Source organism: Ranitomeya variabilis, chromosome 1 (genome assembly GCF_051348905.1).
Source record: "Ranitomeya variabilis isolate aRanVar5 chromosome 1, aRanVar5.hap1, whole genome shotgun sequence".
NCBI lineage: Eukaryota > Metazoa > Chordata > Amphibia > Anura > Dendrobatidae > Ranitomeya > Ranitomeya variabilis.
This window is the reverse complement of record NC_135232.1, coordinates 849,598,144-849,612,674: the sequence shown is the minus strand read 5'-3', so window position 1 is coordinate 849,612,674 and position 14,531 is coordinate 849,598,144. Positions and strand designations below refer to the sequence as shown.

General features: G+C 41.6%; 1 protein-coding gene across 12 annotated transcripts in view; it reads right to left on the bottom strand.

Moving 5' to 3' along the window:
* Positions 1-14,531, bottom strand: part of SLC4A4 (solute carrier family 4 member 4) — a 375,082-nt gene that overhangs the window by 83,132 nt on the left and 277,419 nt on the right. For 6 of the 12 annotated variants that reach the window (XM_077276704.1, XM_077276710.1, XM_077276720.1 and 3 more), the window contains exons 6-10: positions 10,139-10,299; positions 9,085-9,264; positions 7,269-7,310; positions 3,743-3,841; positions 963-1,039 (exon numbers count right to left, since the gene is read on the bottom strand). In XM_077276704.1, the coding sequence (XP_077132819.1) occupies positions 963-1,039; positions 3,743-3,841; positions 7,269-7,310; positions 9,085-9,264; positions 10,139-10,299 (559 nt within the window). The remainder of the gene's footprint in view (positions 1-962; positions 1,040-3,742; positions 3,842-7,268; positions 7,311-9,084; positions 9,265-10,138; positions 10,300-14,531) is intronic. The other 6 variants (XM_077276780.1, XM_077276789.1, XM_077276764.1 and 3 more) reach the window with 2 other exon arrangements.

The window sequence follows — 14,531 nt, the reverse complement described above, 5'->3', positions numbered from 1 at the left end:
ATTGTAACAGCTTGATACATTGACGATCACTAGTGATTCATCCGTTGGGATCCCACCAATCCTAAGGATGAGGTTCTGAAGTTCCATATCTAAAAGGAGAGATGGTCTCAAGGACAATGAATGTAGTGGTGGTGCTCATACTCAACCATCTCTCCATTCAAATGTGGACTCCACAGTCCTATTCTAGTGATCGGACACCTAACAAGCCATAACTTATACTTATTCTGGAGATAGTTCATCATTTGTCATGGGAGGTCAAGCCCTTGTGGTGAATGGGGATGTTTATCATAATGCATTTACACTGAAAGTTAATCGTGAAGAAGTGTTCTGAAGAGTGTTCGTTTTTCAATAATCTGAGTAATCAGACTGTGATCACCCTATAAAAAAGCAAAATGCTTATTTCTTGGGTACAATGATCGTTTGTGCAGCACAAAAGATCATTGTTCTCGGTGGTGCATGGTCTTGTGTAAACAGTAGTGATGAGCAAGTATACTAGTAAACAGGACTCTCACTGCCGAGAATAATGGGCACCTATAAGCACTGTGTGATCTATTTCAGATGTCCTTTACCACTGTCTGCCTGTGTAAACAGGCTATTAAAGGACCGTCGATTGGTAAATACCTACAGATCGGCTGATGTTTAATGTTGCTGGTCAATTTGTGAAACTTTCCCTTTAGATTCTTGCACAGTGGATGGTTGAGAGTGCCTCTGTGCAGAGAAAATCGGGTATGGAGCCTAGTGGGTAACCATAACTGCTTTATCTTCATTTAGGGGACCAATGGAGATCACTACAGATTGAACCCCACTCATGAGTAATGGCATATCTTAGAAATCATATAACCTGGAAGTCATCTCACTGGAAAACCTCTTTATCTGTAAGCCGGCTAAGACACAAAATAGGCAACTGGATGAAATGTACAGTATATCCAGCACGATGCAAGGAGCTATGTCTGTACACTTACTTGGTCTTTGTCAGGCTTGTCTGAAACGTCATTCAGACTAGAAGATGTCATGTCTCGGTGTGTCATTGTTGGGCTGCCTGTAAAATCAAGACGTTACATTAGCTCACATCTCAAGGAGTCAAAAAAGCACATTCAGCACATTGAACCTACAAGAGACGCAACATAAAATCTACACAAGACAAACAGATGGGGAAATGCACTGTGCTCTACCGGACACATAATAAAGCAGAATCTACAAAAATATGCCAAGAACGCGAAACTCTACGCAGTATTATAAATATTATACAGCCTTTGTCCATTGTACGTCTACATACATGGACATACTTTCCCATCCATACAACATCTGATTGGTCCGATGGTATTTTATGATATATATGGTTCTACTAGTATTTTGATTCATCAATCTCCTATGTGACCATGTGACTTATATAGTGCTGGGCAGCCCACCTAATCTAATAGTATGGGCATCACTAATGGGCTGTAAACCAGACACCGTACACTACCTGTGTGTGACCAGCGCCCTATACAAGTCTAATCTATGTACAATTCCAATACTCGGGACCACTCTCTCCATGAATGGTAGGCGTGTGATCCTCTCATCAGTATTTTGCACTTCTTCTCCCTCCACCTTTATCTAGGGGGTCTCCTATATCCCGTACAGCATTGGTATTGTGACCTGGTGTTGGTAAATATGGCTGCCTTTTTTCCACTATATTTTTTCAAGGACATAATCTATTTTAAAGAACAGTTTCCATAAGTACAGACATGGATCCAGTGGAAAGACCCCATGCTTGCTCATAGCGCATTCGGATTTGTTAAACTAAAAGGAGCTTTCTATGGCTCTCAATACAGAAATAAGAATGTACTCGCAGTAATAAATTACAGATTTAATGTCTATTGTACAGAGTAACAATGCCGTCGGCCTGCTGGGAAAATCTGTCATATGAACATGTCGAGAGAGAGGTTTCAACCTTAAATCGTCGTCCTTAACATTTCGCTCTTATACATTTAACAGTAAGAATATCAGCATGGGCAAAGCATAATTGTTTTCAGGAAATTAATTAATTAAATTAAAACGTGCTTTTCTAAATAGTCTAGGACTACATGTAAAAAGATGGGAGGGCTTTTCTCGCCCACCTCAGAATTATCAAGGGCAGGCACAATATGCATTTTTACAGATTTAAATACTAATTTTTCCAATTGTGCTTTTATTCTACAGAAGTAAAAGGAAACAGTGAGGAATAAAAGGGCTTGACATAAACAGCTATATTCCCTTCAACCCCCAATTCAATTACACCCCACGTTTAGCACAGTCCTACTATTTCCGTACTGGATTTTACGCTTTTCATCCCCTAGGACCTGTATGTATGCTGTGCTCATAGCACTTAGGACAAAATAACTTTGAAATCAAATCCATTAACATAGCTAATATACAGATAAAAATATATTTATCACAGTATTAGCGGTTCTTAATTCACCAGGGTTCTTCATAATAATGACTATTAATCAGCCACAAAAGAAAAAAGCATCATATTATTTTATGGTTTTATAGAAAAGTCCCTGCACCCTTCCACCTCTCCGTTTTAAATGTCATCGCTATTCCCGGTTGTTCCCCTATCAGTACACATATAAACCTTCCCACAACACTGGATTCACACAAGACCAAGGAGATCCAGTGTTGTTACCCACCGACAATGTTTCTTGTACAAGAATAAAAAAGCAAAACTAATAACTCTTAGAACTACTGCAAAAATAACTCAATAGATTGTAATAAATATTAAATTGTAATGCTTGCTGGAGGTTAAGCCACATCTTGGAAGTAGAGGTTAAAAACTAAAATTCTACTCAATTCAAAACTTGAAATTTCAAGCTATTTCTAGCAATCTGTTATAAGGTCCACAGAATTGGCAAGAAAACAAGATGACAAGTAGAAAACTTATTTTTTCAACTAAAAGAAAATTAGACTTCAGAGACAAAAAATTTTTCTAGTCACTAGTAAAAATGTAGGTCTCCAAAAATAGCTTGCTGGAACTGACAGTCATCCTGGCAAAGAAGGTGAAAATGATAACTTTACTCCATGTTTTATTTTAGTTATTCTCAGAACCCCCTACCAACTGTTGTTTGCAAGCTTCTTGCACATTAGAACTGGTTTAACTACCTCAACGTCCACAGGATTGATATTAAAGGAGTTGTCTGGCCTATTCTTGGGATAGGTCATCACATTTGAACAGCAGCAGTGTGACAACTGGTACCGCCGCCGATCAGCTGCTCCCAGTGTTGGCGGAAGCTGGAACTGCTCAGTTACAGAGCTGCTCGGTCTACTGATAGTGGCCAGTGTGGGTACTGCATATGCTCCTCCTATTCAAATCATGTGGGGAGGCAGATGTGCAGTACCCAGCCACGGCCACTATCCCATCAACAGAACTGTGTTGTGCAGCCGACATCGGAACAACTGATTGTTGGGGGTGCTGGATGTCGCACCCAGCTGATCAGACATTGTTGAAAAAGCTTATTGACAACACAAGGGATGTAATTGCAGATGGACATTTATCTCTAAAGATGGTCAAGTTTTATTCGCCCTGTCTATAGACTGTTGGGACTGAATTAATCCTCCTAGTCCATCCTTGGTTCCAATTAAGTAGGTGGTCCATAGACGGCAGCATGGATAAGGGGGCATAAATACAATTCTACAAGATCTAGAAAACTCACTCTAAATATTGTCATGGTGAATTGGTTATATGACAAATTGCCCACAACACACATTTACCCCTCCAACTTACTGCTGAGCCATCCCATGCTGGGGCTTCGCCGCACTCGGAGGTCATCATCCGACATGCGGGTTGCCAGGCAGGGCACAGAGTTCTCTAGAGGACTGCGGGCTATTTTCGCAAGCAAAAAGCAGAAATTGTGGAAGAAGTGGCATCAGGAAGAGCATGAGGAAAGCAAAATAAAAGTCAGAAGAACAAGGGAGAGAGAAAACTAAAGGCTTGAAAAGAAGCAGAGAACTAACAGTACAGTAAATGCATCAGGAATAATGGCTGCTCTAGACGCAATCCAATAAATGATCTTCACTTAAATTAGAACATCACAGTAAAGAAATGTCACCGAGCTGTCCAGCATCAGACACATATCCTGTATTAGGTGCCCTTCCCTGTGCTGATTAACAAGGGGTTTAAAGGTCGGACCCCCGCCATCAAAGGCCAATAATGTTAAAGTACAGAACTCCTCTAAAAACTCTTAAAGGAGTTATCTGGTCTAAGAAGAAAAGCGGTGTTCACACAGTTAAGATTCACCTGTATTACACACGTGGATGGGAGGCCATGTGACTGGATGAATGGGATATGCATACTTGTGGTCATGTGCTGACTAGTCTTGCCCTGCTTCTCTCAATAGATGAGAATTGAAAGTAGTGTAAGAGTCTATTCGACATATGACTCCAAGGATGCAAATCACATACAGAACATGCAGTCTCGTGAATGCATGGTGAATACAGGGAAATCGTGTCAGTGTGCCCATCTGTCAGTGTGCCCATCACACATTGCCACAATTTGTCAGCCCCTCCGCGCTGTTTTCCACTCTAATCCGGCGCCTGCGCTGTTTAGTACTGGCTGGAGCAGGCGCAGTCTGCAAGACTGCATGTGAGGTCAGATGGCCAGAGCTCACTGCGCCTGCACCAGACAGTACTACACAGCGCAGCGCCGGATTTCATGCGAAAACAGTGCGGAGGGGGTGGCGCCCGGCGCCCCTGAAGATTTGAGTGACTGTAGTGTGGCGTGTCAAGCATGGGGGTGAGGACCTGCCTCCCTGGCGAAAGACAGGTATTTTGGAGAAGTTATAAAACGCTTTATTTTGGGAATACATGCACCAAAAACTAAAAGAGCCACCTTGTTAGAATGCAGCATTACTGCTGCACAAGGTGGCTCTTTTAGTTTATAACGGCTGGAGGGGGGTGACAGTGGCCCTTTAAGTATATTAATCTTCTCGATTGCAGTGAGTTGGCCAATTAGACTTTCTCAAGACAATTTTTTAGCAGTTTCCATTCACTGTCAGCCAGCAGATATTTTGAAAATGGTAAGGACTTTAATGAGTAACTAAACTTTCCTAACCATTTTTCATATTAAGCTTGCACTAGAATTGCCTGCAGATTAGTTGAGGTTCAGGTCTTGAGACCCCCATCACTTGCTGTGCACTATACCTCTGGGAAGTGCGCGGCACTGCAAACGGGTGCGTACAGCATCAGAGCCAATGCTTTCTAGTGAATCTATACTCCACACTGTGTGTGACCTGAGGTGTGCACTTTTCAGGGGTCTAGTGCGCAATTACTGGCAGTCTCAGAACCCAGACCCCCACTGATGAGCAGTCATTTCAAGGGCCTGCTAAATATTAAGAAAAGCAATCAATGAATTTAGCTAATCTTTAGACAAAAAAAAAAGTTGCACACATGAATTTGCTTTATTTCTAGAAAACCTCTTAAAGGGATCCTGTCATTAGACTCATGCTGTCAGAAGCACAGGTAACATGAACCAGAGCCTATTACATCCAGGTGTGTTTACTATGAAATACTGTGCAGTTTTTTATTGAACCGCTGGAGTGGTGCTTTAAATATAATTCCCCTGCCCCCTGGTTGATACTCATTTTCCAGCGTTTTCATTGGTTTTTGACACCGCTCTTGTTAGTCTCTGGCGAAAAGTTACCTGCTTGAAGCTTCACTGTTTCATGGATCATGCCGGACGTTGCTTTTCAATACAAGTCTATGAGAGTCTCATTCTGGCCTTGTCCTGGCTCTCATAGACTTGTATTGAGAGCCTAGACACATAAGAAAGGGCTGACAGCACTAGCTAAGTATGGACGCCCACTCACAAACCAAGGAACCCACTTGGAAAAAGAGCAGCTTTAAGAGTAAATGAGAACAGCGTCCAGTCCAGGTGAAAAATTCCAAAGAGCATTATTCCGCCATAGAAATATACAACGTTTCGACCTATAACAGGTCTTTGTCAAGTATGGCAGATACCTGTTATAGGTCGAAACGTTATATATTTCTATGGCAGAATAAAGCTCTGCGGAATTTTTTACCTTTCATTGAGAGCTTGTGACGTGTCATCTGACTTCCGGCCAGTCAGAAGCTACTGTGACAAGATGGTGCCACGTGACCGGAGTGGCACAGAAAAGAGATGAAGACGCTGAAGGGTGAGTATATGACGGGGTTTAGGGGGCTTACATTTAAAGCGTCACTCCAGTGCTGAGAAAAAAAGATGTGGTGCTTTAAAAAGCATTCGGGACTATAGAGAGAGACCTGACTAGTCTGATCCGATCCTCAGCGGGCTTCTCCTCGCCCAGTTTCATATTTAAGATGGAAAGAAGCCGTCCGGGGATGTCATCGTCTTTCAAATTATGTTTTCTCTGAAATGTAGCGGCACTTCAGAGTAAAACATACCTGACTGCAATCATGCAGCCGGGCTCTGATTTGTGCTGCCTGTGGTTCGGGCAGCATGAATCTAATGACAGATTCCCTTTAACGTATGATTATCATATAGCTCTTTTACTTTCAGATCCACACTAACAACCAGAAGGGGTTAAGATAAGTTTTGAAGTTGGCAAGAAGCAGAATAATGTTTAGGGTTGGCAGGCGAAATCTGGATGGTACGAGGAATTCCCACCCAATGGACTTAATTCTCGATCAAGACGATCATTTCTAGCTCAGTATTAATGCTTTACAGCACTCAGCACTGTTTTGGGGAGCATTATAACTTAATCTAATGATTGATGGAAAATCCCATAAAGATAAATACTTGCACATTTTACAATTTTACTGAACCAGAAGCAAAGCATGTTCAATGCCAGATAAGCAATCTGTAGCAAGCCACATGTAATGGTGACATATATGAAGGGTCACTATTACATACATCTCCTGGATTGCAATTAGGCCATGTCAATGAATGAGTATCAGGGTAGTGTCAGTAGGATCGAGGCACAGATGATTAAATCCACGAATGTAAAATAAACAATCATACATACACTTGTACTGTATGCACATAAACATGTTCGATGAGATCATATGAGGACTATATAACGCCATGCCATGTAAATGTAGCCAGGCCCTTTGGCAGGAACATGGTTAATGGTATTTACAGATTTATGGAAACGGGTATGATCAACCTGAGGCTTACAACTTCTACATGCAGCTATACGTGTATGCCAGGCGGTTGAGACTGGACGGACACCCTAGAAGCACAAGCAAGGGCTCAGGTTGCAAACCGTTGTATGGAACAGACACATGAGACAGCCTGGAAGGGCCATGCTATTCACCTGAAAGGAAGGAGTTTTTCCTCAAGCCCTCCTCTCTCCCTCCTAAAATGTTCACAATTTTACAAGTTTAAAGAAGGGAAAGAAAAAACTTTAATTAATATACAATGACACGTTAGATAAAATGATAGCCGGTCTAAACACTGAGAAGATAAAATGTACAGTGATCAGATTTTATCACTCTGTTTTATGATTTAGAGGGGGGTCATTATGCTGTTAAAGAGTCTCTTGCTATTGAAATTAGTGTGAGACATGGAAACCACTGAAAGAATAAATATTATCTATATCTGCCCATTATTGCTGCTATGCGTCATGTAGCAAGAAACAAAGATAAGCATGGCACTCATCAATCAAAAATGTCTTTTTTATTTATCCACATGGGAGTAACAAAACATTTGGCTGGAGCGTACTCTCTTCTTCTGATTTGGCACGACAGCCGTTTCGCATCATTGATGATGCTTCATCCGGTGCAAGTAAATGCAGCTGACAGCAGCGCTACACTGTCCCGTTTATGGTGGAAAGTCATGATTGACTGGTCCATGATTGGTGGGTTTCCACAATCAGATTTTTTATCTAGTATATTAATAGGTTATAAAACATTCTTGTGGGAATGAATCCTACAATGCATATGAAGCCTAAGGCTGTGGTAAGACGGACATAGATTCTTTCCTACAAGAGAATCGAGCCGATTATGAAAACGACACTCAGCTCATGCTCGGTCAGAGTTTGACCTGAGTGTCATCTTAAGGCCACGTTCACACAGTCAGTATTTGGTCAGTATTTTACCTCAGTATTTGTAAGCCAAAATCAGGAGTGGAACAATCAGAGGAAAAGTATAATAGAAACATATGCACCACTTCTGTATTTATCACCCACTTCTGGTTTTGGCTTACCCATACTGAGGTAAAATACTGACCAAATACTGAATGTGTGACCGTGGCCTAAATGTGATCTAATTCTCTCGCATATGTAAAAATGACTTGCTGTTCACATGTTCAGGCTTTTGAGCGTCTTTAACCACTTCAGGTTTCCAGAGAAGACAAGCGGTTAATAAATGTAGGCTGACCATTCTTCAGATGTTTTCTGCTCTGAAGATGCTCTATACTTTATAATACAAGTCAATAGGAAGGCTCAAAAGACACCAGAGTGTTTGAGCATTTTGCCACTATTCTTGCTTGAAAAAACGCAAGCAGATTCTTCATTGTTGAATAGAGTTAAGAAAAAGGTCCTGAAAACTCTACTGAAAACATACCACAAACATGCTGGGAAAATGCTAAAAAAAAAACCGCTGGCTGCCAAAAATGTTAAAAAAGCATTCAGGAAACAATAAAAAAAAAATGCTAAAAAGGCAGTTTAGTTAAGAAATGTTTCCCGAAGTATGTTGCTCTTGAAAAACTTGGTGAAGTCGCCTGCCTGGAAAAGATGTATGCACATTCCCTTAATAGGTTTTTACAAGACTGAAAGTTAGCCTCTTTCCAAAGTATAGAGACTCTCTGCTCCACTCCATTTATTGTCTATGGGATTGCCAAAGAAATGAGAATACAGCATTCAGCTACTACCAGCAATACAATGGACAATAAATGAAGCAGAGGGGCTCTTGCTTCCATTCTCATGGGTCTCTGTGCAGGGAATAATTTTCAATTTTAGCAGATTAACAGCAAGGTTTTTATCAGCTGTAGACGTTATGCTAAGGTGAATTGCCAAAAGTTTAGGCAGGTTACATATTCTTCTCCTATAATAGTAGTAACAGGATACATGTCATCTATATTACTACTGAATATAATGGAAGGGCAGCCACAAAGGTCGGCCTCTACATTACCATTGTCTGGGCTGGTAAACATCCTACTTGCGCTGGAGACTGTTTTCCCTATGTCAGCCAAGGAACGCAAGTTGGATTTCTTTGTCTGGTGCCGATGCTTCCTGAGAAGAGTGTAAATGATCTTTTCCCTCATCTCTGGTTTCAGCAGTCCTGTCTCAATCTGGTTATCAAGGATTTTTTCTGAAAAAAAAAGGAAAATGTGTTTTTCGGGCTCATGCAGACGACGATACTTTCGGTCCAAGTGCCAACAAAACATCTAAATCACAATTTGACCAATGTTATTCTATGGGGCAGTGCAACATGCCTGAGTTTTATCCACTATTCAGATCACATTCAGCCATGCAAGTGAATTAGTTCTGGGAAGACCACACTTGGATGACATCAGAATGCAGTCCGATGTTCACGAACTGACAGAATAGAGAAAATGAAGACTAGTTTTTGCCATCTTCTACTACAAATTGGCTCACACCATGATGACACTCTGATCAATCTCTAATCAGAGTGCGATTAACAGAATTGGCCTGATTTTGTCAGATGAGAGAAAATATGGTTGTGTGACCCTAGCCTAAGGCAGGCAAGAATTAAGCTGCACCCAAGACTATAGCAATAGTCAAGCAAAGCATACAGGATAATGTAATGTAGGCCAAATACCACTATTGTGCCTTTTTACTTTAAAGGTGTTACCACCAACAACCATAGATAGTGGATAAATGTGTTATCAGGTGCAAACTGGTTGTGGGGACATCCACATCATGTCAAGAAGAACTGGAATGCTGTATTCTCCGTGTGAATGAAGAGGTGCATGTGTGACCACTGCTCCATATAGTGTCTGTGGGTGCTGTAGTGATGCATACACACTACCACTCCATTCATATAGGACATAGCCATCCCTGTTCTGTAGATATACCTCAGCATCATGTCATAATGGGGAGTAAGATAAAGCCACATGCTCCACATATCACGCGTGTTGTCTTTTTGCTAGTTGATAGCATGATGACATTGCGCTATTGCATAAAGTATACTGATAAAGCGTAATAATCCACGGGCTCCTTACCAACTACTAGTGGGAGGGAATTGGCCTCTAGGTCAAGAAGTATTGTCCCTTTTTCAATACATGTCCGCAGTTCAAACAGGCTATGCAAGGAAAGTGTGGCAACATGGGGCTTACTCCACCTTTCTCCACCCTGCTCCACTTTTTCTTCAAACTTTATCCATCTAAAATTTAAAGAAACAATATTATTTTATATCAAGCAGTCTAATAAAATGACTGATCTTCTCTTTTGATTTGAAAAATATATACACATATATAGCTATATTTATTATTATTAGTAGTAGTGGTATTACTGTCAAGAATAGTCCATTTCTTTACATGCATACTGCTTACATACAGACTGTCTTTTCAATGAAGAAAGTAATGGCCACGTGTTGTAGGAAATCCATGGAAATAATGAAAATTCTGCTTCACAATATGTCTCAATGCAATAGAACCCTAAAGAGTTTGCAAATCATCCATCTAAAGATGCTGCACAAAAAATGTAACATGTACAGATATATCAGCCACCAATATTATGGCTTCCGCTGTAAATTAATAATAAAACCAGAAAAATAGAGCAAAAAAGTCCACACATACATAATTATATAAAAGGTATAAACACTATTTTATTAATGTAATCCAACACTTAAAACAACAATGACATAAGTAACACAAAAAAGATGCAGGGGTGTATTGTAAACACTCTGCAAAACAGGAGAAAAACAATAAGGAGGAAGCATAACGGAAAAAATGAGTGAAGAGAGGCACTAATATTACTTTCCCATCTCATATGAGTACGCCAGTCATAACACCTATAGTTAGGCAAGGGGTCCCAAAGGTATCCCACATTTTCTGAGGCCAATACATATCAGGTGAAACATAAAAACGGCTTACCCATGTTAGTAGTCATGAAAGGTGCCCCCTTCCTTCTCACTGTCCCCGAACGCACGTTTCGCTAGATAGCTTTTTCAACAGGGTTCAGTTTACAACCTGTCCCCTGGTATTTTTATAGTAGCAAAACCGGAAGTGTCGCCGGGCAAATGGCGCATGCGCGGTGGTGTCCGGTGCGCGTCATCGCCGAACCAGCCGCAGCTGGGCGTGTATGTGGATGGTAAACCACCATGTGACGTCAGGTGACACACACGCCCAGCTTGTAGCGGCCGGAGCGGCCAAAACGAGCGATCCGGACCACAGCGGGCATGCGCACTGCCGGCGGCCATATTGAAGGAGACCGCGGTGGCGGACATCTTTGGGAGGATCATTGAGGAACTACCAACTCACATAGTGCATATGTTGATGTAAGTGCACTTATACAAACTAGGTGAGCATATTATATATCAATACATTATACAAATATTATAGACATTCATAATAAATATAAGGGTTTTTTTGAGGGGACCCACAAATTATTAAAGTGACATAAAAATGGTACCACAGAAGGTACACATAGTGACTGAAAGTGACAAGTGCAATACACAGATTAATATACTCATAATACAAACAGCTTAATAATAACATAAGCAACCAAGAACAACAAGGTGATGACTTGATATTCCTCTTATGTGACTGTGGCATAAAGAAGTCCACTGTAGCCCATATGACATCCGGAACCGTGGTCAAGTTATTAGGAAAACTAAAATGAAAAACCAGGAAAACACACAAGACAATTAATAAACATATAATTAAAAAAAATGGTGAGTAAACTCAATTTTTGAGAGAGAGCTGAGCACAGTAGTACCCACTATACTTCCAATGTCGCACAGGCACAACGGGTTATAAATAGTGGAGCAGAGCAACAACACAACTTTAAGGCCAGGTCAGTCAAAGGAATGGGGCGAAGCTCAATTTTTCATTGAGACCCTTCGGAGTCAAGGTATCAAGGGTGAAGATCCACTTACATTCTCGTTGTGCTAATAATTTTACTGTATCGCCACCCCTGATACCACCATGTATCCTATCGATACCTCTGACTTTAAGGCCTCGAGGATCGGATCCATGGAAAGTCCAAAAGTGTCTCGGTATAGTCTTAAGACTTACCACCTCTGTCATTTCTGTCACTTCCCCAGCAGCAATAATATCTCGTACATGTTCGCGTGTCCGAATTTTTAATTCCCTAGATGTGAGACCAACATAGATTAGGGAGCAGGGACAAGTGGCGTAATAAATTACGCATGATGTATTACACGAGATATAGTCTCGTATTTTGAATTCCCTGCTCCCGTCTGAGGTTTTAAATGTCCCACACCTGAGAATATTCAGACACGCGACACATGAGCCGCAGGGGAAGCACCCCTGTCTTGGACTAGTCGCACCCAGGAAATTTCTATTAATTTTTGCCACATAGTGACTCCTCACTAAGGCATCCTTCAGATTTTTTCCCCTCCGTTGTACCATCAGGGGAGACTTTGTTAAATGTGATGCCAAAATTCCATCAGTCTGTAAAACAGACCAATGTCTATTGAGTATTCCCTGGATGCGACTCCACTGACAGTTAGAGGTGGAAATGAACCTCACCCCAGACTCATTGTCCGACCTGGACCTCTTCGTTTGTAGAAGTAATTCCTCCCTTCGTGTGGATTTTGCCCTTCCATACCCTGCCCTGATGCACCTACGGCTATACCCCCGTGCCCGGAAGCGCTCTGTGAGGATGGCGGACTGTCTCTCGAAGCGGGTCTCTGTAGAGCAAACCCGCCTATTCCTCAAAAACTGGCCAACTGGGATGGCTTTAATGGTAGAATAATTATGTGCCGAGGAGGCGTGTAACAGTGAGTTGACGGATGATTCCTTCAGGTATAGGTCAGTCTCAATGTGGCCATCCTCGGCAACATATAATGTGATGTCCAAAAAATTGATTCTACTTGCATGCCAGGTATAGGTAAATTTTAAATTGAAGTTGTTCTTATTCAATTCCCGCATAAATTCGGATAGGCTGGCTTCGCCACCGTTCCAGATCATCAGAACATCATCAATGTAGCGAAACCAGCCCACCACTGGGTCTGCTGCGTGTGCTCCGTCCCCCTGGAATAAATATCTCTCCCAGTACCCCAAAAAAAGGTTTGCATAAGACGGAGCACACGCCGCACCCATCGCGGTACCCTGTAATTGCAAGTAGAATCTATCTTTAAAGACAAAATAATTATGATATAAAATAAATTCAAGTAGTTCCAAAATAAACTCAGAAAAATGTCCATCCCAGTTGGCCGATTCAAGGAAGAAGCGGGCAGCCCTTAGACCATCATGATGTCTAATAGATGTATATAAAGACTCGATGTCAATAGTGACAAGAATCATACCCGCCTCGAGAGACAGCCCATCAACTCTCCTAAGTACATCAGTAGTGTCTCTGACATAGGAGGGCAGCGTTTCCACTAAAGGTTTCAGATAGAAATCTACAAATTTGCAGATATTTTCACATAACCCCCCTATGCCAGAGACTATAGGACGCCCCGGTGGGTTCACGGCATCTTTGTGAATCTTGGGCAGGGCATAGAAGGTAGCAATCCTGGGGAATTTGGGTAAAAGTCCCTCAAGTATCCTTTTAGGGACAACACCCGACTCGCTCACCAAATCCAGGATGCGCGCCAGTTTTTCTACAAATATTCGGGTAGGGTCTTGAGGTAGTAAACGATAGGTATCCTTATTCCTTAATTGTCGTAAAATTTCTTTTTCGTACTTTTCAATTGGCCAGATCACTACATTCCCCCCCTTGTCCGCCGGTTTAATAACCACCATATCTAAAGCTTGTAGTTCTCCCAATGCTTTTCTCTGATTGGTCGTTAGATTATCATTATAGATCTCTCGTGGCAATTTGCCAAGATCTTCGATGACCAATCTACAAAAAAGGTCTATCTGAGGACAAAGGGACAAGGGGGGGAATGTAGATGACCTGGGTGTGAGGGAAGAAGGAAATTTACCTATCGGATCTGTCTGCTGCTCCCTGAGTAGATCTTCCAGGGCCAACAAAGCAGTAGCCTCCGCCTCACTCAACGAATCAGTACCAAGATTTTTTTGGCCATGCAATTTCTTAAGGAGCAGTTTACGACAGAACAGATGAGTGTCCTTTACAGCTGCAAAGAGATCAAATTGATTAGTGGGAACAAAATTTAAACCAAGTTTCAAAACCTCAATTTGTGTCTCGGAGAGGGGGTATGAAGAGACACAAATTGAGGTTTTGAAACTTGGTTTAAATTTTGTTCCCACTAATCAATTTGATCTCTTTGCAGCTGTAAAGGACACTCATCTGTTCTGTCGTAAACTGCTCCTTAAGAAATTGCATGGCCAAAAAAATCTTGGTAATGATTCGTTGAGTGAGGCGGAGGCTACTGCTTTGTTGGCCCTGGAAGATCTACTCAGGGAGCAGCAGACAGATCCGATAGGTAAATTTCCTTCTTCCCTCACACCCAGGTCATCTACA